The sequence below is a fragment of the Ovis aries genome, chromosome 9, assembly GCF_016772045.2.
Source record: "Ovis aries strain OAR_USU_Benz2616 breed Rambouillet chromosome 9, ARS-UI_Ramb_v3.0, whole genome shotgun sequence".
Classification (NCBI taxonomy): Eukaryota; Metazoa; Chordata; class Mammalia; order Artiodactyla; family Bovidae; genus Ovis; species Ovis aries.
Genome location: NC_056062.1, coordinates 67,685,104 through 67,710,703, shown reverse-complemented (window position 1 = coordinate 67,710,703; position 25,600 = coordinate 67,685,104). Strand labels below are relative to the sequence as shown.

The following is a 25,600-nucleotide window of genomic DNA, read 5'->3' as shown; positions in this document are numbered from 1 at the left end:
CACTGGGTTCACATCTGTGAAGTGGTAACTGAGACAGAAGAGAAAAGAAAGGATGGAAACGCAAAGCTGGAGAATCTCATCCCAGACTCAAGAAGGCCCCAGTTCCGCACAGACAAAACCCCTCCACCACCCCTGGTAAGCCGGGCTCGGCCATATAGGAGACCACGGCATTGCCCACAGATCCTGAACTACTGCTCTCTACTGCATGAAGGAGATCAGCCCTGGGATTTCTTTGGAAGGAATGATGCTAAAGCTGAAGCTCCAGTACTTTGGCCACCTCATGTGAAGAGTTGACTCATTGGAAAAGACTCTGATGCTGGGATGGATTGGGGGCAGGAGAAGAAGGGGACGACAGAGGATGAGATGGCTGGATGGCATCACTGACTCAATGGACGCGAGTCTGAGTGAACTCCGTGAGTTGGTGATGGACAGGGAGGCCTGGCGTACTGCGATTCATGGGGTCGCAAAGAGTCGGATACAACTGAGTGACTGAACTGAACTGAACTGAATTGCACTAAGGAGGACCAAACCTCTCAGCCTGATCCTCTGCTTCCTCTGCAAACACCGGGGGGAAAGCACTGAAGTCAGATAGGAACCCAGGATCAGGTTCAGGCACAGCCTCCATCTCTCAATAACAGTCAGGCTCGCCAGTCGCTGGGGCAGAAATCAGATCTTCCTGGCAAAGGCTTGCAGAGCCTGCTGTTATCTCAGCCACAGGGGTGAGCACAAGAAGCCAAAACTGTGGGAAGATCCAGTTTCCCTGAATAATGTTGCTGCCACACAGGACAAGGGAACACTGCTCCCTCTGAAACTGCTGTAAACTCCCTTGGATAAAAAAGGACTCAGCAAACAGAACTGAGACCTCAGAATGCTCCTCAGATGTCAACATAAGGATGTGATCCCCAACTCACGACAGCAGCACCGGTCACCTAACAAACGCTCGACAAATTGTGCATCATCGGAGCGTGTGCCTGTCTGACTAAAGACAGTGGGAAAGGAAAGTGGGGCTTATGTTGGTCACAGACCAGTGTTATATTGATAAAAGGTCGCCGTGCTAGTGGAATTTGCTATGGATTTGATTTTTGCCTTGAAATATTCCAAGAGAAGGCTTATTCTAGCTTCATTACCTGATATTGCATCTGAAATTAGGTTTGGCAAAATATATTTAGTTCGATGCTTGGACAGATAGCAAGTCCCAGGTCCCCAACCTCTAGAGACCTCTTATTAAATCGCCTTCTACAAATGTCCGCCCCTTTTTTTCCATTCAAGCAAATTGGTATAGCCCTTATTCCACATGCCACGTTCTTTCCAGGGCAAACAGATGGAAGGAAGAGAACATGCCAGAAAGAAGAAATGGAAAATGAAAATGACATTGTAATGAAAATAAAACTGCAAAATATTATCTGGGTCAACTCTTCATGCGTTTTAAAATCAGCACCAGCAGGCTCTGCACATATGGCATTGGTTTTATTCTTTTTTTTTGGTTCAGATGTCACAGAGGATTAGTGCAAAAGGAAAAACCCCAGCATGGGGCCTATTTTTATACAGATTAATCAATCATTTCCCTTCCTTTCCTTTCCAATCACTCCCAAAACTCAACTTAATGAAACGGCTCTCATTCAAAATATGTCATTTATTGCACTCTGAATGGAAAACTTTTCAGGAAAGGAAGTGAGCTTAGAATCTGAACCTAAGTTTTTAAATGTCACATTTTTAATTCAAGGTATAACTATTAACTACAGTTAGCTACAGCCCAGCCCCTTTTAGCTTACATATCTGTTGTGGACTCTTACATATCCCTTAGTGGCAGCAAAATGAATTAGTAAACATTTCATTATGTAGATCTAGATACGGCCATTTGACAAAAACAGAAAGCCACACATTTGAAAAGAAAAAACTACTGCACATCTCACGTTTTGTTTTGTTGTCTACATTTTCAATTACATTGAATGTCATAATTCCCATCAGAAAACCAAGAACCAAGCACATGGTTCAGTTCTTAGTATTTGCTAGGAAATTTGATAAGCTGAATGGAATCAAACCAAAGCCATTGTAAAAATGATGATAACAATGCTTACAGTAATCATAATACAACAGCAGTGACTATTTAGTATATGTCATGTACTACTGATGATGTCACTGAATTTTCAAAGTACCTTATGTCATAGGTATTATTATTAGTTTACTATATAGATGAGGGACAGGGAGGCCTGGTGTGCTGCGGTTCATGGGGTCGAAAAGAGTCAGACACAACTGAGCGACTGAACTGAACTGATATAGATGAGGAAACAGAGAGCAAACTCCAGTATTTTGAGGCTGAAAAAATTCCCATACTCTGCTGGTTTGCCGAGATGGATGGGAGAATCTGTTACAGACACACTGAAATGGAGCCCATAATACCAAAAGTGAAAGTGAAAGTGGCTCAGTCGTGTCCAACTCTTTGCAACCCCATGGACTCTAGCATTGCAGGCAGATTCTTTACTAGCTGAGCCACAACTAATGAGGTGAAAAACTTTGCAGAAAGCGTCATCAACATTGTTTCCATGTCTTTAAAGCCATGATCACTACAGAGTGTATCATGAACCTTATGTCTGCTGCCCCTTTGATGAGTGGAAATTATATTTATAAAAATATTAAGACAGTGACCTAAAGCCTGACCTCAGTGACAAAATCAGAGCCAGAGGAGTCACCAGGACATTCACATCCTCAAAGGGTGGTAACTTTTCACCATTTGGGGCAATTAAAATTGAGCCATGACTAACAGCTGGAAGAGATGACATTACACCAGTTCTCCTCTGCATGAATGGTTAGTCATGAGCACAGAAAATAAGAGACATTTACAATCTAGTGTGACACTCTGTGCTCACTGTTGTATATAACCAAAAATGAATCACTCTTACACCAGTACAGTGTATATTCTGCTTTTTGCCTAGAGCTGCTAGATGCCAGCTACCTATTGTGGACAGTCTGAAGATCTAATTTAATGTAATTTTAGAATTACTGAACTAAAGTTGGGGTAACCATACGTATAGTCTTTTGTTTCCACTCATTAATTTTAACACTGCAGGCATTAATCATTCACCCAGCAGATGAAAATTGCTCTAAGATGACTCATGTGTTTTACAACATTGCAAACCCAACCCTTATGCTCTTGGAAGGTACGATAAAGTGGAAGTGTTAGAGCAAATCATTAATAAACGCAAAATTCTTCCCCATCCCAATTCCATGGACCTGAAGAGTTTCTGAATTTTTCCTGAGCACTATATGAGAAAAATAAATTAAAACTGGTTAGAGATGGTCTCTGAATAATTTCCATGGTGAACTGGCAGAGATGAGCACATAAGCAAGATCACTCTTGATAATAAACACATAGAGTCTCAGCCTACACAGAGGCCCCATTGCACACTTTGTGCAGGGCCAATTAGCATTAATTGTGCCTGCGCTCATCTATTCCCATAGCACGTCACTGAGTAAGGACAAGCTCTGCATTTACAAATGCAGCATGCAAGGCTAAGAGTTAGGAGAGCATTCTAAAATGTAACCATCCATGTCCATCTTTTCCCCTTTGCCTCAAATGGCAGATTCACAAATGACAAGGGGTATTTAAAACAACGTAGGTGTGTATTTTTCAAAGTTTAGTTTCAGACTCTGCATTCAGGATATCTGAAAGGCAGACAGAATTGAAAATTTGTTTCCAGACTACATTTTTAGCCTACCACAAGTAACTTGACACACACATATACACAAAGAACATATCCTCTGGGATCCAATATAATTATTTACTTACTGTGACTAATATGACTTACTTAGAAGATAAGCTCCGTAGACTTTCATGGCAAACACTGCCTCTGCAAACAACCTCCCACCACAGGCTGGGGTATGTCTTGTGCAGAAATACAGTATGTGCAGCTCAGCTCATCTCTCCGTGGAGTATAGTCTCAGAGTGGGGTATCCATGGAGACCGAGCCTCCTACTTGTACAGGGCAAGGAAGTTACTCTGCTGGGCACCATAGCAACAGGAGGCAGAGGGGAGGCTGGCCAATCAGGAGAGAGCACAAGAGCTTCTCCCTGGTGACTGCAGCATTTCAAATGAAACCATCGCCCTCATGAATGGATACAAAGCATTTAAGGAAACATCAGATTGTCAAACAGGTAAAGGCCTACAGGACAGTCAAGGCTAATCTTTGATAATTATGGAGCAACACTTAAGAGTCTTTATATCCCAAAGAGCAAGGAAGAAATTACATCAAAACCCAACACATTCCTACATGTAATGGCAGGCACGTGACACTTCGAGGAAAATTTTCTGTGTACTTCCTGACTTCCAGCTATTTAAATATGCAAGGCACTTCACAGTTCTCTCCGGGAGGGAGGACCAGGAGACAATCCTTGGTCTGAAGGGAGAAAATGGAACTGCTGGCTGTCTGAGACAACTGTTAGCACAGTGTTTCCAAACAGGAATTTGCTTAGAGCCAAGATGTTTATCAAACGTCCAGAAAAGCCCTTTATTATATTAGAATAATTCTTACTAACAAGGTAACTGTGATAAACTAGGACCAATGCAAACAAGATGGGAAGCGAGCATTCAAATATCTTAAAGTTGTGCTATTTGTAAACTTTGCTCATTTAATGACCGTGATGATCATTTACTGAGCACACACTGCAGAACAGGAACACACGGTAACTACAAACACTTGCCAAACGCTGACACTGGTTTTTGCAAAGGTATAGGACATGCACGTTGACCTCTCAGCGTTGTGCAGTATTTCCTGAATGCACATACAGGCATATCTCACCTTACTGTGTTTTGCTCTATTGTGTTTCGCAGATACTGCATTTTTTAAAAAATTGAAGGTATGTGGTACTGTGAGTTGTCAGATGATGATCAGCATATGATAGCATAAGTATTTTTAAATGTATATATTTTTAGACCCAATGCTATTGCACATTTCATATACTACAGTAGAGAGTAAATAAAACTTTTATATACTTTAGGAAACCAAAAAAATTCATGTGACTCACTTCATTGCAATATTCACTGGACTGTAGTGGTCTGGAACCAGACCCACAAAATCTCTAAGGTAGGCCTGTACTCGGTTACATACATAACATGTTTTATGATTCTCTCAGCAACATGAGAAAGATAAGTATTAATTATTCCTCCATATGACAAAAGAGAAACCATTTCCTCATATTTACAAAAGAAGCTATCTGGCAGGTGAACTCCCCTGCCTCCCACTGCTTGGCAAGTGACGTGGTGCACCCTATTCAATACCTAAATATAAGGTGAGGCACTCTCTTCCCACAGTTACCTCACACAAAAGAAAGCTCTTTATTTTATTTTTTAAATATAAATTTATTTATTTTAATTGGAGGTTAATTACTTTACAATATTGTATTGGTTTTGCCATACATCAACATGAATCTTTAAAGTCTTTCCAAAGCCTCTTATTATAGAGATCTCTCTTATAATTACCTTCTTTGAACAAAAAGTGTCATTTGAAAAAGACACATGGGACTGAATCGACCTCAATCAGTATTGTTTTGAGCTGCCTTCAGGGGTCGACTGACAGGATTGTTTAAAATGAAGGGGGCCAAGAAATTCAAAAGCAGATTTTGTAATTATTCCTGTGGTATGACTGGTATGACTCTTCCAGCCTTTTTTAAAGATCAGTTTAAATAGCAATGTTGTTCAGTCGCTAAGTCGTGTCTGACTCTTTGCAATCCCATGGACCGCAGCACGCCTGGTCTCCCCTGTCCCTCACTGTCTCCCTGAGTCTGCCCAAGTTCATGTCCACTGAATCGGTGATGCCATCCAACAATCTCACGCTCTGCTGCCTCTGCTATTAAATAGCAATAGTCAAAGGTTAAGTTGTGGAGATTGGAAAAAAAAAACATACTTTTTGCTAACTGGACTTAGTAACTGAATAGCTCTGGGTATTGACTGATACTGACATTGCATCTACAGGGGAACAGAAAAACCAGCTGCCCCCATGCTCTCCATGGGTGCTGTGATGGTCTTCGAGCTGTCTTCCAATGTCCATTCCCATTCTTTCTTTCTTCCATAATAAAAGATGCCCAGCTGACTAAGATGTCCTGGGATATAATTGGAAATGACATGTGCCACTTCTGTGCCCTGACCCTAAAATGATTGGGTGAGTATCCCCTGGTCCCTCTCTCCCTCCTTCTTCCTGGAGGACAGCCGACCTGACACGCTGCCTACCAGCCTCAGTCCCCCAAACACCTAGGGACTGTTTTATGACGAAGATCAGCTTCTGTCTAGTTTTTAACCTCTGGATTTGGGAGCCTCTTTTTACATTAACTTAACAGCTACCCTCACAGTCCTCGTAGGCTCGAAAATAATGTCCAATGAGAGCTCCAGATATGAATTCAAAATGGTTTTGTATCAAACAAATTGGGCAGAAGTGAAGATAACTTGCACTGGAAAAGACACCCGAGTTGAAAACTAGCTCCAGGGATGAGGAGGGCAATAACTTTTTTATATTAATGATGAATAACAAGATCCCTGCTTCTAAATAAATAACAGAGTATACATTTATATGTTTAACTAAAAAATGAATTTAAAAAACCTACCAGCTATTGACTATTTCATCCATCTCTAAAGGTTTACTCGAGTTAGCAAATAAAATGAAACGTTTTTAATCTCATTAGGAAACTGCAGGACCTTGTATTCTCTCATACACACTGTCTCTTATACTTGGCTCTGTTTTCACTGCCTCCTTCTTCATTAACCTGCTTCCAGTTTCATCTCTTGATAATGCAAGCTCCACAGAGCAACCAAAAGGGCCTTGAACATATGCACTAAATTGTGCTGCGTTGAGAGCATGCTCAGTTGTGTCTGACTCTGCTCTATGGACTGTAGCCCACCAGGCTCCTCTGTCCAGGGAATTTTCCTGGCCTAGGGATCGAACCCGCATCTCCTGTGACTCCTGCATTGGCAGGCAGACTCTTTATCACTGAGCCACCTGGGAAACCCATGTACTGAATTATGTCTCTCTTAATACTGGCCAGTAGGTTCCCATTGCTTGATGCAGACTTCACCTGCAATTACTCTTTCTTCTTCCTAGCTCACTGCTTCACTCACTGTCCCCGCAAACCCTCCGCAAGTGCAAAGGAATATGACTAAGTTCTCAGCTCAAATGTCACCTTCCCAGACACTCCCTGCCCAATGCTCACCACCGGCTATAGCATTACCTTGTTTTACGTGTCACTATCTGAACTTACTTATCTTGTCTGTCTGCTTGTGTATCAGCCATCTCCCTATATCAGGCAGGTTCCAAGAGAACAGGCATCTTGTTTGTTTTTTCCCCTCCTCTGTCCTGAAAGCCTGGAACAATGGTGTCAGCACAGAATAAATGCTTTGTAAATACTTGTTGAGTAAATGAGTGAAAGCTGGTCAATCAGTGTACAGCCAGGATTCAAACTAAAGTTGAGCAGAACCCTTATAGGTGGTGAAGTGAGTGAGGATTGCTGTCTTCTAGGCTCCTACACAAAAATCACCTTCCTGCAAAGCCACAAACATTCTAGTCCATGTAACGGATTTGAATTCAAAATGGCTTGGATTGTAAGTCCACTGTGGCCAGTTTCCTGAAGCTCACCTCACTTAACTGCGGCCTGCAGCCACACTGCCTACTGCTGAAACTTGGCTGCTGTTAGACACAGGTTCAGGCAGAGAAGACCATAACTCACTGAATTGCCCCAACGAACTTACATAAGTTTGGTTCACACATAACTTCCATCGGTAGCCCAGTCCACCCAAACGCCACCCACCTAATTATACAGACAAAGAAGACAGAGAAGTCAGGGTACTTTTCCCTCCACCTCCTTTCTTGTTAGGTGCATTGTTTTGCTGGGTTTCCCTAGTGGCTCAGATGGTAAAGAATCTGCCCACAATGCGGGAGACCCGGGTTCGATCCCTGGGTCGGGAAGATTCCCTGGAGGGGTCATGGCAACCCACTCCAGTAATCTTGCCTGGGAAATCCCATGGACAGAGGGGCCTAGTAGACAACAGTCCAGTCACTCAGCTCAGTCATGTCCGACTCTTTTTGACCCTGTGGACTGCAGCACGCCGTGGACTACAGTCCATGAGGTTGCAAAGAGTCAGACACGACTGAGCGGCTAACACTTTGCTACCAAAGTGCATGGTTCCTTCACATGCAGCCTGGGAATTCTCTGGCTCTGGGTTCTGGTTCCTTGACCTTTCTCTGGCCTCTTCACGACGGGGAAGGGCTCCAAGCTGTTGCCATCCCCATACTGGTTGTGCTATGTGCTAAGTTGCTTCAGTTGTGTCTGACTCTTTGCAACCCTATGGACTATAACCCTCCAGGCTCCCCTGTCCCTGGGATTCTCCAGGCAAGAATACTGGAGTGGGTTGTCAAGCCCTTCTCCAGGGGATCTTACCGACCCAGGGATTGAACCCATGTCTCTTATGCCTCCTGCATTGGCAGGCGGGTTCTTTACCACTAGCTCCACTTGGGAAGCCCCATACTGGCTGGGTTTCCTTAATTAAGCCCATTAATAATGCAGTCTCCTCAATAAACTCTTCTTAGTCAGCTGGGGGTGAGGGGGGAAGCCCAGCCTAAAGCATATATCTGCATGATTTATAATTCTTAGTTTATAGGTTTGTGTAAAAGAAATTTTCAGGTTTATTTCTCTTGGGCTGGTAGTTGATAAACATCTTTAATGGTGGGTGTGTGGTCTGTTGGGATATCTGCTATGTGTGAGATACCACTAACGCTTTGTTCTCAGCACATTAGAGCACTTAGGAAGCATCTGGCGAGCCCTCAAATCGGTAGCTATAACACTGTAGGTGCAATAAATCCCAGTAGACCTGGGATATGGACAGCAGTCACCTCTGAGAAGAAGAGGATTATAACTCACTAATTCTTATGGGAAAACCATTAGCAGACCATTTGGCCCCATCACATTGATTGGGTGCACCATCAAAGGCACAGATGGGAGAAAGGCATGAGAGTAAATATGTAAGTAACCCTGCCATACAGATAAACACCCAGGGCTCCTCATCGCAGTTCAGCTTTCTTTCCCCACCCGTCTGGTCTCTGCTGGGGAGAAGAGGCAGCCTATATAGCAGCTCATCATAAAACATTCTGTGCTGATTCCTGGGGGGACATTTTTTCTCTCGAGTGGAAGTTTCAGAGATCCACTTCAGTGTCAGTGCAAAAGCTCCTGTTTAAGTTGACAAAACCTACTGATCATTGTTTATGAAACTATTAATGACAGACAGGGCGGCACATAAAACACTGTGACAAGTAGAGAAAGAAGTAGATCTGATCGAGTGGAAAACTCTGAAGACCTTAACATTCTTTGATGTTGACATCTTCATGGTTTATTTTCCTGATCTGCATCCAAATAGCCTCCTGGGTTCAATTTTCTGTATTTCATTGAAGTTACATTGAGGTTCATCGATTTGGTTAGCAGCAGCCAGCATAATAAGTATATGGACTGTATCAGATAATCTATAGGGCTCCACTGATATTTTTTTTCCCTATCTTATACCAGCACATCTTTCTCAATTGTCATACTTCCCTGTTACAATTAAAATTTTTCCTTTGAACTTGGACCTTACAACCAGTGTGGTAGTTAAGAGTCAAAGCAAAACTACACTGTTTAGAATCCATTTACAGACTGTGACCTTGCATGAATTAGCTTCTCTATGCCAGTTTCTCCATCTGTAAAAGAGGGGACAATGATACCCCCTTCTCACACTGATACTAGGATTAAATGAGTAAAGTCCTTGGAATTTTGCCTGGGACAGTCAAGGCTCAATAAATATGAGCTACAGCAATTTTTAATCAAAATTCAGAGTCATGCAAGCCCATGATTACATCTAACATAGTCTTCCAGATATGTTTAGCATCTGAAACGGACTAAAGACTTTATTTGAGATTGGGTTTTGCTGCTGAAAGACCTTTGATTGAAACTATAAGCTATTAGAAAAGCACTGCCTGCCAGAGAATGCAGAATGTTTCCATATAACCCAAATCTCTTTTAGCACTAAAATTTTAATTTTTCCATTCTGCGAAAATATTTCCAAAATGCTTCAGGAATTTTCCTGCCTTCATACACATCACTTTCTGCCAACTGCACCATCACAATGACTCAGCCTGTTTCTAGAACATTAACTATTGTCTTAAGTGCTATAAGAAGCCTCTCATGTGGTGCTAGGGATAAAGCATGTGCCTGCCAATGCAGGAGATGCAAGAGATGCGGGGTCAGGAAGATTCCCTGGAGTAGGGAATGGCAACTCACTTCAGTATTCTTGCCTGGGAAATCCCACAGACAGAGGAGCCTGGCAGGCAACAGCCCATGGGGTCACAAAGAGTCAGATACAACTGAGCACACAGACACACACACACACACACAAGTGCTACAAACAGTTAATAGGCCATTGTGCTAGTGGTCTTTTGTTTGCTTTTTTCGTATTTTCCCTTTCATATTTTCTCTTTCCTCATTGTCAAACCATCATCTGTCAGTCAACTCACGCTCTCTCCAGTGTCCTCCAATAGCAAACACTCCTCCTGTTTTATGTGAACTGGGAGAACATGACATGCTAGAATTTTGTTTTAATAAACATAAGTTCTGTGTGATAGTTTCAAGGATTTTCCTGTAAACAAAGTGCAAGGAATCTCTGATAACTATTTTAAGAGCAATGAATGACTGTTATTAACATTTACTAAGGAATTGTTTTGTGCCAGATGGAACGCTGGGCATTTTACATTCTTTAATCTGTTTAATGGACACAATAACCCATTCTAAAGATGCCAAACACAAAGTTTCTCGAAGATAACAAGTAGCTGAAGAGTGCACAGTTAAAAAGGTGGTATGAAACTATGAGCCTGGTATACTGGACTCCTGAGTCTGGTGGTTAGTAAGGTATCCCCGCAGCCCCACCCCACCCATCCATTCACACTTTTCCCCCCCAAGAAACCACAAGCTGGGTAATCTGTGGAGACTGTGAGCTAAGTTCTTGAGTCTCCTCTTTGTAGTCAAGTTATTGTAAGAACATATGCCCCGCTTGCGCCCCACCCTGTACATTGTCCCTTTTATTTGACAGGACTAACTTTGAAGTGAAAGGGACGATGCCCCTGATAAGCTCGGGAACACCTGCGGGCCATTGCCTGTGTGCGAAAGAGCCTCTGTCTCCTTAAACCAGTGTTGATTAATCACTAATCCAGTTGGTGCCTTCTGAGTTTTCTAGTAAATGCCTCTGAAAGTGGGAAATCATCTTTTTAAAGTCACCCATCCTCTGTTACTGTGGTGAGGTTATCACAGTTCATCTGGCCAGGTTTCTGATTTCGATAGCCTGGGTGGTGTCTGATGACAGGGGAATACTAACTTAGTCTGAATGCTGATGGTGGCGGTGACATCTTTCCAAGGTAGACTGTAACATTTCGGTTTCTAAATGTGGATTTCTTTTCAATTATAGTGACCCTAACCATTTGCTCTTGATCTACCTCCTTAAACAGCAGGTGTTTTTTCCCCCTCCCTTTCACTTTTTCTAATTATTTGTTCAAATTGTGTAGTTGTTTCCCTAGCTCTCCCACAAGCCTTGGGTAGGAAGGATTTAGGACTTGCATTTGTAGAACACTGATACTGGGTCTTTTTCTCCTTTGGGTTAAGATGCTCCCCAAGTAGACAATCAAGCATTAAAGGCGGCCCAGGAAAATCATTTAATGTTCTAGCGCAGAAATCCAATTAAAACTTTCCTTTCTGGGTGACAACAATCTCATCAGGAAAACTGACTGTGGACTAAAATCAGGATAAGCATCTGAGAGAATGAATGCTAACAATGTAGATCTCTCAAAAAGTGATGGGATTGTCATATATACACTACTATTACATGATGTGTGCTAAGCTGCTTCAGTCAGGTCCTTCCCTTTGTGACCCTATGGACTGTAGCCTGCCAGGCTCCTCTGTCCATAGGATTCTCCAGGCAAGAATACTGGAGTTGATTGCCATTTCCTACTCCAGGCGATCTTCCAGACCCAGGGATGGAACCCACATCTCTTATGTCTCCTGCATTGGCAGGCAGATTCTTTACCACTAACGCCACCTGGGAAACCCATACACTACTATTAATACACATAAAATAGATGACTAAACAGGACCTACCTACTCTACAGCACAGGGAACTATACTCAGTACACTGTAATGACCTATATGGGAAACGAATCTAAAAAGAGAGAATATATGTATATGTATGGGCTTCCCAGGTGGCACCAGTGGTAAAGAACCTGCCTGCCAATGCCGGAGACCTAAGAGATGCGGGTTCAACCCCTGGGTCAAGGAGATCATGGAGGAAGGCATGGCAATCCACTCCAGTATTCCTGCCTGGAGAATCCCATGGACAGAGAAGCCGGTGGGGCAGGGGGTGGCGAATAGTCCATAGGGTTGCAGAGTCGGACACGATTGAAGCAACTTGGCATACCACAGCATGTATATGTGCAACTAATTCACTCTGATGTATGGCAGAAGATAGCACAACATTGTAAATCAACTATATTCCAATAAAAATGAATTATTATGAAAAGGTCCCTATCAGCATGCCTCCATTGTCTTCCTTTTAATCTGTACTATAGCCCAGCTTTATCGTACAGTTTTCTGTCTTGAATGATAAGGTTCCCAAGAGCAAGGATGATGCTGAGGTCATCTCTGCCTATCTTTCCCATACTCCTCCCACACTAAACATCATTTCATTCTCATTGAAGGATTTACTGCCCACCTGTGTCATGACAGACATTGTATTAGGCTCTAGAGACACAGTCTTGAACGTCTGCTGAGTTGACTCATGAAAACATGAAAAAGGCAAAGCCATTATCCAACTGACTGCCGGGTTATTTTCCTTCACTCTTTGGTGGCAATTTTTAATTAAATCTGAATAGGCATTAAGTGATAGAAACCAAAATGAGAGAAGGTGCACTGCCTCCGAAAAGTTCCAGCACGAGTCCTGCCTAGAAGAAGGCAAAGCTTCCATGCTCTGAGTGCCACAGTGCCCTGCTGGGGAGTGCGGGTGTGCTCAGCTTACCTTTCTAAGCCTTTCCCACGACACAGTTGCCTTCTCCTTCTGCATTAGGTACACAGCCAACATTACTATGGAGCTTCCCAGCTGGCTGCGTGGTAAAGAATCTGCCTATCAATGCAGGAGATGCGGGTTCAATCCCTGGGTTGGGATGATCCCTGGAGGAGGGAATGGCAACCCACTCCAGTATTCTTGCCTGGAGAATCACCATGGACAGAGGAGCTTGGTGGGCTACAGTCCATGGAGTTGCAAAGAGTTGGACATGACTGAGTGACTAAGCACACACACACACATACAAAATTATTAGTTTTTTATCTGAACGACCAAAGGGGCATTTCAATAACTCCCTTCCAAGGTGAACAGCAGTTTCCAGAATCTAGAACAACAGACCTAAAATTAAATGGGCCCAGGTTAATGTTAAAGGGCCCTGGAGCATCTGTGTAAGAGACACTAATTGCTTGCTATTTTAATAAACTGGTATTGGTTCTAATGAGTTATTTTAAAAAAGTAGAGCGTACATCAAGAGTGGAAGATGAGTTTAGGCTGAGGGGAGATGGTCACCTGGGGCTGCAGAGGAGGTGGAACATTTTAATAACCGGTGAGCAGTATCATCTTGTGGTTTAACGACACATTCTCTGCATTTTATAAATTTTGGAGTAATCCAAGGCCCTTGTGTCCAGAGTTTTCTCTCTTCTTAGTTATGAGACTGACAGGTTTATTCTGCTGAAAGTTCAGAAAGCTATAGGTCCTGGTGCAGGCTGTTTTAAATACAAAGAGCTTACTGTACAGACTGGGGAAGGAAATGGCAACCCACTCCAGTATTCTTGCCTGAAGTATCCCATGGACAGAGGAGACTGGCAGGCTACAGTCCATGGGGTCGCAAGAGTCGGACATGACTTAGCGACTAAACGACCACCACCACTGTGGACCAATGGGTCCCTACAGACAGGAACCCATTCAAGAGCTCAAGCTACACCTTTTAGTGATGACATTAGGAATCTCAGGCAACTAAAAAATATACTTTAGGGACCCTTGTGACTTTGACCAAATGCAAATAAATCAAAAGATCGTGAGGTCAGCACTGCTTAGGTGATTAAATCAGAACAGTTGACAAAGGTGCTATTTCAGACTCTGCCTCTGGGCAAGGGTTATTAACTAGGAGTTAAAAATCCTAATAAAGGGGGCCCATAAAACCTCAGAAAATAGTATGTGATATTTTGTGCATATTTTTCTGGAATATGGGTCCATGGCCTTCAGGATTCTCAAAGGATCCATTATTATCGAAACAGCATGAAGAACAACTCGTGTTTCCTTTCTTTCCTCCTTCTTTTCCTCCCTCCATCCCCGCTCCTTTTTAGTCTTTTTGTCTGTACTTTCTACTTAAACATCGTCAGCAAGACAAGTAGCTGATCTTCAACAAGTATCTTCTGTAGGAACCAAGACTTGCTCAGGGTGAATTCTGCGCATACACATAGGGTTTTTAACCTTACATTAAGATATGATTATTCTTCTGATGATTATTGAAACAAGGCTTCCCCTGGGCCTTAGCGGGGAAGAATCCGCCTGGAGTACAGGAGACACGGGTTCTACCCCTCGATCGGGAAGATCCCCTGGAGGATATGGCAGCCCACTCCAGCATTCTTGCTTGGAGAATCCCATGGCCGGAGAAGCCTGGAGGACTGCAGTGCATATGGTCACAAAGAGTCAGACACGACTGAGTGACTGAGCAGGTGATGATTACTGAGACAAGGAAGGGCATGGGCAATCTTGAAGTGAAAGTGAAAGCGTCAGTCACTCAGTCGTGTCCGACTCTTTGTGACCCCGTGCATTGTAGTCTGCCAGGCTCCGCTGTCCCTGGGATTCTCCAGGCAAGAATACTGGAGTGGGTTGCCATGCCCTCCACCAGGGGATCTTCCCAACCCAGGGATCGAACCCAGGTCTCCCACATTACAGGCAGATTCTTTACCATCTGAGCCACCAGGGAAGGCCAAGGATAATCTTAACGGCCATTTAACTTAGTTTGTTCTTGCTGCACCACACTCGCGTCTTGTTTCACTGTTTATTTGTATAGTCACCTCTGTAAAATGTTTTGAGGATGAGGTGGGGATCGGGGGAGGTGCTGCTGCTGCTGCTAAGTCATTTCGGTCGTGTCCGACTCTGTGCGACCCCAGGGACGGCAGCCCACCAGGCTCCTCCATTCATGGGATTTTCCAGGCAAGAGTCCTGGAGTGGGGTGCCATTGCCTTCTCTGTCGGGGGAGGTGGAGGGTGGTGAATAACAGAAATGAAATAATTTCAGGTTGCATTCAAATCCTACAATATCTTCACAATAAAAATCTATTTTTTCTTTGCAACCCCCGAAGCCGACACTCTTTCCTGCAGCATTTTACATTCTCAATGCCATAGCCTACCTTTGCTGTTGAGGTCAACCAATGTCGACTGTGCCCTCGATACACACCGGACCCTGTGTGCTAGGAATACAAAAAGAGGATGACAGGGCTTCTGCTCTTAAACTCACATCCTGTATGCCGTAGAAGCAGAATCTATTGGTGACTGCTCCCAACTGGCTAAAAGAAAATTGAGAACATTTCTCCAAGGAAGATACACGAACAGCCAATACGCACATGAAAAGGTGCTCGTCATCTTTAGCCATCAGGGAAATGGAAATCAAAAGCACAATGAAATACTGCTTCACAGTCACTAGAGTAAGTATAACCAAAAGGATAGACAATAAAAACTGTTGATAAGGATGTTGAGAAACTGAAACCCTTAGACCTTGCTGGTGGTATGTAAAGTGGTACAGCCATTAGGGAAAAAAGTTTGGCAGTTCCTCAAAGGGTTAAACGTAGAGTTACCACATGACTTAGAAATTTCAGTCTTAGGTATACACCCAAGAGAACTGAAAGTCTGTACGAAAACTTGTATGTGACTGTTCATGGCACCATTATTCACAATAGGTCAAAAGCGGAAGCAACCCAAATGTCCATCAACTGTGATCAGATAAGCAAAGTGTGGTGTGACACCACACTAAGCCAAGATGTTAAAAACAGAAGAAGCTGGAGGTAGTGCTCTGAGATACGAGATTCGGTAGGGGCTATGAGAACCCTGTACTGGGTGCTCAATTTTTCTGTACACCCAAAATTGCTCACCAAAAGTCTACTTTAAAAAGTGGTATATTCATACAATAGAATATTACTGAGCCATAAAAAGAATGACGGGCTAGTGCATGGACCTTGAAAACATCATGCTAAGCAAAAGAAGCCAAACACAAAAGGCCATAGATTGTACGATGCCATTATACGTGATGTCCAGAACAGGCAGATCAGACAAAGGGCATGTAAGTGGTTGCCAGGGGCTGGGAGAAAGGAAGAGTGGACAGTGATGTCTCATGGGTCTGGGGCTTCTTTGGAGGGATATAAAAATGCCCTGAAATTGGACAGTGGTGATGTTTGTACAATCTTTTGAATATACTAAATACCATGGAAATGTACACTTTAAAGGGGTGAATTTTATAGTATGTGAATTATATCTTAATTTTTTAAAAGGAGAGCTGAGCTGGGGAAGAGAGGAAGGACATTCTAGTTTCTGAATACACAAGGTAATGGTTTATTTCTTGACTATAATTACATTCAGACACAACTTAGCGACTCAATAACAACAATACAATAATTACATGACATTCTTGAACACACTGTCTCTGTCTTAAGTATATAAAAGAGCATAAAAAGCATAAAAGGGGTACCCAACACCTCTTTTATAATATCCATCTTTCTCCTATGCTGTCTTCTCCACTGTGTATCATTTTCTTTATTTTCATATTATACCAAAGCAAAAGACAACAAATTCATCTTGACTGACATTTACCAGGAACCAATAGGAAATAAAGGATTTCTTCCTCACACAGTTTAAATTTTGCTCTCAGACTAAACGACATTTTCCCTGATTGACCAAAAGCAAGACGAAGAATAATTCATTAAGATATGCTCTGCATATCAATTATTCACAAAGAACAAAAGCGGAGAGAGATGGAAGTGGATGTTGGACCTTCCAATGGAAGCAGACAAGGACCAAGCTTTGGCTTCATTGAAATAAAGCCACCCACAGCTCTTTGCACAATAATGTCATCACCAAGCAAAAATCAGAAGACAAATGTAAGGAATGGAACTCATGCAAGCCATTAATCTGTCTTTTCAGGCTCATTAATATGTATAGCACAACTGGTGATATTGAAGAAAATAAGGCAACACAGGGGTTGTCTCTCAATGCCAATATTCAGGTCCTTTTACTTTCAAGTTACAGCTTTAGTTTCACTAAAACTGCTCATACACTGTATATATTTTTGAAATGTAAAATACTTATTGTTACATTGCAAATTCTGAGAACTGTTCTGATGTTCATGGCATCTTATTCACTGTAATAATGATCTCCATTTCATCTCAAAGCTTTTACTATTTTGTCATTATTGAATATTCTCTATATATACATATACACACATATAGCAGCATACTCACATTTCAGTCTTAAAAAAGCAAATAAAATAGCTGGGTTAGAAAGCACTCCCAGCCTTACAGATCTGCCTCAAGATAACCTGTTCTTTTCTCAATCTGTGCGTACTTTAGATGGTACCGAGTAATTTCTTAGTATAATTTACGCTAGACTTAATTATATAGTTTAAATGTCTGTTAGACCATTCAGTTAACATTTCTTCAAATTTCCTCCCTTTTTAACATGTCTTTATAATAGACACATATGTCACTATGCATTCTCAATTAACAACTAGTATAGAAAACATTCCACTCTCTGCTCTACCTCTTTCTTAAAAAAAAAGAGAGAGATTTCTGGGTACTAGGTACTGCGTTAGTGTTCCTCATCCTGATATCCAGGGGCTTCATTTCAAATTTCACTTGAAATCACTCCAGTCGTATTGCTCTGATAAGAACATGAAGAGCAAGGCCACTTACCTGGCTTTACAAGGCCTGACTTCGGTTCCTTCTTGTGTCGCGCTGATTGGAGGCTTCCCTCACCAACCATGCCAATTGTGCATTTCTTTCTGGTAAAGTCTTCATCACTTCCAGGGCAAAAGCCAATGGGGCTGTTCCCAGCATCCGAGGGCGTCTTCACAGGCGATACTGACTGGCTACTAGGGCAGCCTGTGTCATCTGGAAGACAGGAATCGACGAGTGTTTAATGAGGAGGAGGAAATCAATGATGGTGCAGGGGAGCCAGGCAGTGAGCCGTGCCCACGCACGCTCACACGCACGTACTCTGCTCAGGAGGCGCAGGCTAACTCCTGTGGATGACTTGCCTTTTATTTTCCATATTCTGGCCGATCACGTTAACAAAGGAAATATCAACGATCAAAGAATAGATTCTAAGGCAAAACCCTGTAAGACTTTTGGATCACAAATATTTCTGTACCATTCCTGTTGTCCAAACCTAAATTATGCCTGTCTGTTTTAAGGCTTTAGGTAGTATACTTCTGGTTCATATTCACCCACAGATTTCTGATGGGGTTAGTAATAAAACATTTGTCAAAACAATTCAGAATTATTGATATGAATTCTTCAGGGTTGTCTGTATTAGGAAAAAGTTGCTTGAATGTTATTGACCACACCCAGATTTCAATTACTGGACCCATCAGTTGGTTGCCAGAGTTTGAAAGAGAAGACAGCTGACTTCAGGAGTTCAAGGAAGCAGAAGACAGTGATCCTGTTTTATCATCGAACGTACCTATCCAAACCAAAAGGACATCAATCAGATATTTTGCTGTCTGGGGTAAATGGATAAAATAAAAATAATATTCAAATTAGAAATGTTCCCTTAACTTTCAAGCTATATATTAACTACCATAGTTATTAGTGTAAGTTAACATGCATAATATGCACTGACCTTGTAAATGCTTATTAAGCAAACAAGAAAGCTACATTGCTGATTCCTTTAAGTTATTTCCATATCTACTAAATGTTTATAATGGTTGATTAATTCATTTATACTGTGTTGAGGAGAAGTGTATGGAATTTAAAGCCAATCAGCATTACTTAAAAGTATGTCTACTCAAAATAATCAATTAGTGGTAAATTTTCACTGCTGAAAAATTCTTTATTATATGGAAATATTTTGACAACAGAGCTATTTTAGTGACTAAGTAGGCAAAAAAATGAATAGTACTAATGAATACTACTAAATGAATTTGGTGCTAATAACTTTTAGGACTATTATACTTTTATAAATATTAAAGGAACTAAAATAATTTGCCATCTATCAAAGACTATCATAAAACTTCATGGCTTGAATGAAGACAGAAACAGAACTAGGACTGAATAAAATATACTGGTTGCCTGAATTAAGATGACTAGAGAATCCATCTAAAAAGTAATTGCCATTGCTTCATTTTTGGCCTTTATTTCAATTTTTGTTATGAAATAGCCCAGCTTCTAGAACAAAGTGAACTTGGCATTAGTAAAATGATGCATCCTTTTAGACTTTTGGACATAATAGTCTGTATCGGATCTCAGTGGTCCATTTCTGGAAGTAAATGGTTTTCAGTGCACAGATCATACCTTCTGTCTTTGCTGTTCAATGTGCTATGTTCTTCTTGAACTGAAGAAACTGTGGCTCTGAATCACAAAGCGATGAGAATCCTCTTGGCTGCTACAGCTCAGCTATTTCACTATTGTCCCTGGCTTCTTACTTTTGCCTGTCCCATGCTTCAATTCAAAGAAATCTGAGCTCCTTTCTTAAGGTGTAAAGACAGATTCCAGTACTTTATCAAGGCTCAACAAGTCTGCCCATGGCCTCAAGAAAGCCTGGTTCCTGATTCCTATCCCAAAGCAGACAAACCCAAACGAATGAAATCTAATCATCCAAAATTACCTGTTGTCTTTAAAAGTATTTCCTTATGAGTCAGCTCCATAAGTAACTTCTTTTGAAAGAGAGATGGCCCAAATTAACAAAAAGTCATGCTTCAGATTCTCTACCCTCGAAAGCAATTTTTTCTTGAGAACTCTGACTCCAAGGGACAAAATTAAACAATTTCCAGTACTGAGAAACACTGTCAAAACTGTAATTTAAATAGATAGAAAACAAACGTGCTTTGTTTGGCTCTACTACCATTTAGCCAGAGTTAAACAAGAAGGAACGGGTGCATGCCACGTTTTCAGTACTAGTCATTTCAAGGGCTACTGGCCTGATTAAAAATTGGGGGCCAAGATTATTCAGAACGGTAGCAGTTTACAGAAGGCAGTAGCAATTTTTCACCTGGAATGTATGTCTCACCTGTCATCAAAATATACAGCCGTTATCTCCAGGGCAGGGATTGAGAAGATGAATACTTAAATAAATCTTTAACTTCAGGTACCTCATACAGCATTTGAATCACCACCTAGTAAACTAGTGTTCATTTATCATCTCTTAACTGTCTGGCATTACACTTCATTTTGAGGGGGAAATGATGGGAATATGAGACATCGTCTTTCATTAGTTAAATATATATCAAGTCTTGGCACTGAATCAGCCACAGGAATGTACCCAGCCCCCATACTGATGGAGCTTATAAGCAAGTAAGGGGAGTTGGTAAATATCACTCCCAGTGCACAGTTCTTGTAAACTGATAAGCCTGTTAAGGCATATCCATACCCCAGAAAAACTGAGTTATGAGAGAAGCTTGGGGTATTTGCCTGTCTAACAGAACCAACACTGACAAAGGAATCTAATTTTGAAAGGGTGGGGCCATGAATTTTCCTACTGCAGAGACTACACTTCAAGTTATGCAAACTAAGACCTGAGCAAAAACAACAGAAATTCAGTACCAGAGGGTCGACTGGTTAACTGTGGCACCTGAGATGTTTTCCTCTGCACAGCACTGAAGAAGTGGTTCTTTTTTCCAATAGGTCTTGTTTAGGGCCCTTTCTTTCCTCCCTTTCCCAATCCCTCCTCTTCCTCTCTTCCTGTTTAACTTCATGATCACAGCTGGAAGGAGACCACCAGTCCAGATGAAGATAATATTCCTTTCCAAAATTCTATGTAAAATAGTCTTAGTTCACATTTATGCCAAGATTCTAACAACAGTCAAGCTGATGTTCTTTGGTTGTTCAAGTCTAATCTCGCTACGTGCCAAACTCCATGTAGATACAGCACATGATAGATTTATTTATTAAACCTGCTTCAGTGAAATACTTCATGCCTTCTGTTCCCTGCTGCTATTTTGACTGCTAAATCTGTCTTGTAGAAATACAGCTCTCATTACTTATGTTAGTATAAAGGAATTATCAGTGGCAGAAATTTCTAAGAGGATACCACAAAGAAACTGTTTCTGGGTAGGAAATGGCAGAAATCCTGAATGATTTACCCAGAAAAGTGTGTGTTGTTTTAAATTTCCAGAATGTCTGGGAAAAGTGAGAACATTTCAACGTGGTTCTAAGGAAAACTTTGCTCCAAGGCTTTAGAAAGAGAGTGGAGGAGATTGTCACTTTTACTGAAAAGGGGTTTTTCTCTTAAAACACGCTTAAACACATACCCACACCAGCTCTTACATAGTTGAGCTTTTACGTTTCTTTCTCATGGTATTATTCATGGTAAGTATAATTTCATTTTAAGAATATACATGAAATAGGAGCACTTTCCATGTTTTACAGCGTGATCCATTTGAGATGATTTCCTTCCAGGGTCAACAATTTAAAATTCCACTTACATGAGTCCAGGATGGCCCCTGGTGGATCTCAGGGTAAAGTGACCCTCATCAAGGCCAAATGATTACCATTTACAGTGAAGGAGACTAATTTACATGCCCCCTTTCACTTATTTTTGCTGCTGTGGTTGTATCCCTAAGTTGTATCCAACTCTTTGCGACCCCATGAACTGCAGCACACCAGGCTCCCCTGTCCTCCGCTATCTCCTGGACTTTGCTCAGATTCATGTCCATTGAGTTGGTGATGTTGTCTAACCACCTCAACCCCTGCCATCCCCTTCTCTTTTTGTCTTCAATCTTTCCCAGCATCAGGGTCTTTTCCAATGAGTTGGTTCTTCACTTCAGGTGGCCAAAGTATTGCAACTTCAGGTTCGGCATCAGTCCTTCCAATGAATATTCACTTTTGTTTATACTGAGGAATAAGTCCTGTCATTGATTTGTTCCTGTTTATTTTGTTTGAATATGTCAACCCACAGGATTAAGGACAATAGAAAAATACTTACAGATCTAGGAACCTCCAGAAGTTGTGGCCCACCTCAAGTGCTGTAAGAAATATACTACTAACTCGTTTCCAAATTGATTTTAAGGGAAAAAAAGTTAAGGTCGATAAAGACAGAGGGGAGAAACAAATATCTAATGTAGTTTTGGAGCTTGGAGGTTGTTAAAAAATGATTTTTTAATCTATTTTCTTCTCTATATTATAAGCTCTTTGAGAATATGGGATACAGCTAAAAATTGTACAACTACTCTACTTACAATTCCAAAGAAAGTGTGTAAAAGCACCTTGTAAAATAATTTGTATATTATTTCAAATGTACTAAAGAAACTTGTTAAGTTAAAGAAAATGTTCTGTTGGGTTTTTAAATTATAAAATAATACTCTTTAATGCAGAACATCTAGAGTACAGAAAAGTACAAAGAAGTTAAAAGAAATAAAAAGATAATAGTTTCTTAGAATTGTACTGCCAACAGGAAATATTTAACTATTTGGTATAGTTCTTACTGATTTTTTATCCATATTATTTACTTGCTTGCTTGTTTTCTGTTTTTTTAAACTTTCAACATACATTACAGTTTCTTTACGCGGTTACTGAAAATTTTTCCCTGGAATTTGTTAGGTTAGACAGAAAGAAGCTGTTAAGCCTAGTAGGAACCAAAACAAAGGGGTCCCATTGGCCAAAGATGGAATAATTTGAGCATCAGAAATAATAATACATGCAAATGACTGATAATCATTGGATATATTTTTAAAATCTATGAGTTCATAATCTTACAAAATAAACCAAAAAAAAAAAAAAGAAAGGCCATTTCAACACCCCCAAAATCCCAACCCACTGAAATCACTGGAAGTGACCAAGGAGCCAATTTTTTTAATTGAAATTTGACAATTAAAAGGAAACAAAAAAATCCTGATTGTAAAAGCTGTTACTGGACAATCTGTATTTTAGAATAACTTAAATCACTCACTGATATTGGAAAGTTCTTTCTTACAGAAGTATTCTGGTTAATGAAAGTAAGATGGAATAACAGAAAGTTACTATGGTTGACCCTTGAACACATGGGTGGTTGGTGGTTGGGGGTGCTGACCCCATGCAGTAGAAAACCCAAGTAAAACACAGCAGTTGATCCATCGTATGCAGTTCTACATTCAAGGATTCAACAAACCTTAGCTCATAGTATATATTTATTTTAAAAAGTCTGAGTATCAGTGGGCTTATGCAGTTCAAACCCATGTTGCACAAGGGTCAACTTTGTAATTATTTCTAATGGAATAACAGATTTAGGCAACAAACACAATGGATGAAACCATTAGACAAAAGGCTGACAGAGAGTCAGTAGAGGGATCAAGCCTTACCCATTTGTACCCACTGAGAATCCTTAGCATGACTGACTGGGGCAAAGGACATTACGTACCTTCTGATGGGCTATGAGATGAAGCACACAGCATTCCCCATGAAGTATTCTTGCCAAAAAAAAAACTGCCCCTAAATCTAATCAAGCTTTAAAGCTAATGTCCACCACACAATATAGAGAACAGGAATGAGTTAAATCAGGGGTTGGCAAACTGCAGCCTGAAGGCCAAATCCTGTTCGCTGCCTGCTTTTGTAAATCAAATGTTACTGGAAAACAGCCCAATCCTTTACATGATGTGGGCTATGGCTTTCAAGCACAAAAGCAGAGGTGAATAATTACAACAGAGATCATCTGGCCAGCAAAGCTGAGATTATTTACTATCTGGTCCTTTTCAGAAAAGTTTGCTGGCCTCTGGTTTAAATAATACCATGAGGAAGGAAACAGACACTTTTGAGATGACTGGGGCTAGTTCAGTGTTCTCGATAATACCAAGGAATTATGTTAATTGTGTTAGTAATGAAAATGGCACTACTTTTTGCAAGAAAATCTTCATTTTTTAAAGAAATGAGTACTAAGGTATGGACATGAAATGGCATGATATCTGGATATAAGCTTTAAAATGCTTCAGCAAAGTAAAAAAGAGAGAAAGAGATAGATGCAGCAAATATGACAACATCTTGCTATTACTTAATCTTGATAGATGGACAAGCAGCATATTAGGGTTTACTACAGTATTCATCTTTCTTTGGGTATGTTTTTAAAAGTTTCAAAGTATTTTATTTAATTTCTCAAAAATATTATTTTTAAATGAGTAACTGTTTAAAAGAGGAACACAGTATTTCCAAAAATCAATTCCTTCTTGCAGGCTTTTTTAGGTTGTTTCCAATTTTCTATTATTGAAATTGCTTTAATAACACATTTTACAGATAAATCTCTGGTCACATTTTTTACTACCTCATAGAACGTATCTCTGAAAGTAAAATTACTAACACTTCTGAGAAATTTCAGGCAATTTATATTCCTGTTATTATCATATAAGACTACCCTACTTATTAAATTCATGCTAGTAATGAATACTAGTTTGTTTGCATTTTTGCCAAGTTAATATGAAAAATGTATTTCTGATGTTTTAGCTTGCATGTATTTAATTATCAGTGAGGCTTAATGTCTTTCATATGTTCGCTGGTCTTTTTTTAACTTATCCTATGTACTGTGCATGTTTTTGACAATTTTTCTATTAAGGTGTTAAGGAATTCTTATTGATCTGTAAGAAATTCTTACATATGGAAGGCACAGTCCTTCAGCATAGTTCGCCAAATTTACTGTTGGCTTTTAGTTTAAAATGTTTTTGACAACCAACCTTTTCTATTTCTAGTTGTCAAATCTCTCCATATTTTCCTCTGTGATTTCTTTCAATGCTTTAGTGCTTAGAATGTCATTCTTAACTCCAGGATCAATTAAATATTACCTATGCTTTCTTCCCCTGAAGAAGGGAAAGGCTACCCACTCCAGTATTGTGGCCTAGAGAATTCCATGGACTGTAGTCCACAGGGTCACAAAGAATCGGACTTTCACTTTCATACTTTCTTCTAGATTGTTATAATTTCAGTTTTCATGTATATTAAATCCACCTGAAATTCATTTTAAAATGCAGTATAAGGTTAGATGCTGTTATTGTTTTCTTAATTTTTAGGAAATCTATCCTTTCCATATTACTTGTTAATGGTTTTCTGGTGAAAATTTGAAAGCAATGAATATTTTCTGCAAAGTGAATATATATATATGTGTGTGTGTGTGTGTGTGTGTGTGTGTGTGTGTGTGTGTGTGTGTGTGTCCTATATTATGTCCAACTCTTTTAGACCCTATGGACTGTAGCCTACCAGGCTCCTTTGTCTATGGGATTCCCCAGGCAAGAATACTGGAATGAGTTGCCATGGTCTCCTCTAGGGGATCTGCATCTGGGTTCAAACCTGCATCTGTCTCCGGCATTGGCAGGCAGGTT

At 40.7% G+C, this 25,600-nt stretch overlaps 1 protein-coding gene across 11 annotated transcripts in view; it reads right to left on the bottom strand.

The window, feature by feature from the left end:
• Positions 1-25,600, bottom strand: part of SYBU (syntabulin) — a 95,663-nt gene that overhangs the window by 48,334 nt on the left and 21,729 nt on the right. For 7 of the 11 annotated variants that reach the window (XM_027973091.3, XM_027973093.3, XM_042254379.2 and 4 more), the window contains 2 exons: positions 18,021-18,218; positions 15,471-15,530 (listed from right to left, as the gene is read on the bottom strand). In XM_027973091.3, the coding sequence (XP_027828892.2) occupies positions 15,471-15,530; positions 18,021-18,218 (258 nt within the window). Of the gene's footprint in view, positions 1-3,806; positions 3,951-15,470; positions 15,531-18,020; positions 18,219-25,600 lie in introns of those variants that run through there. The other 4 variants (XM_027973094.3, XM_042254381.2, XM_060393474.1 and 1 more) reach the window with 2 other exon arrangements.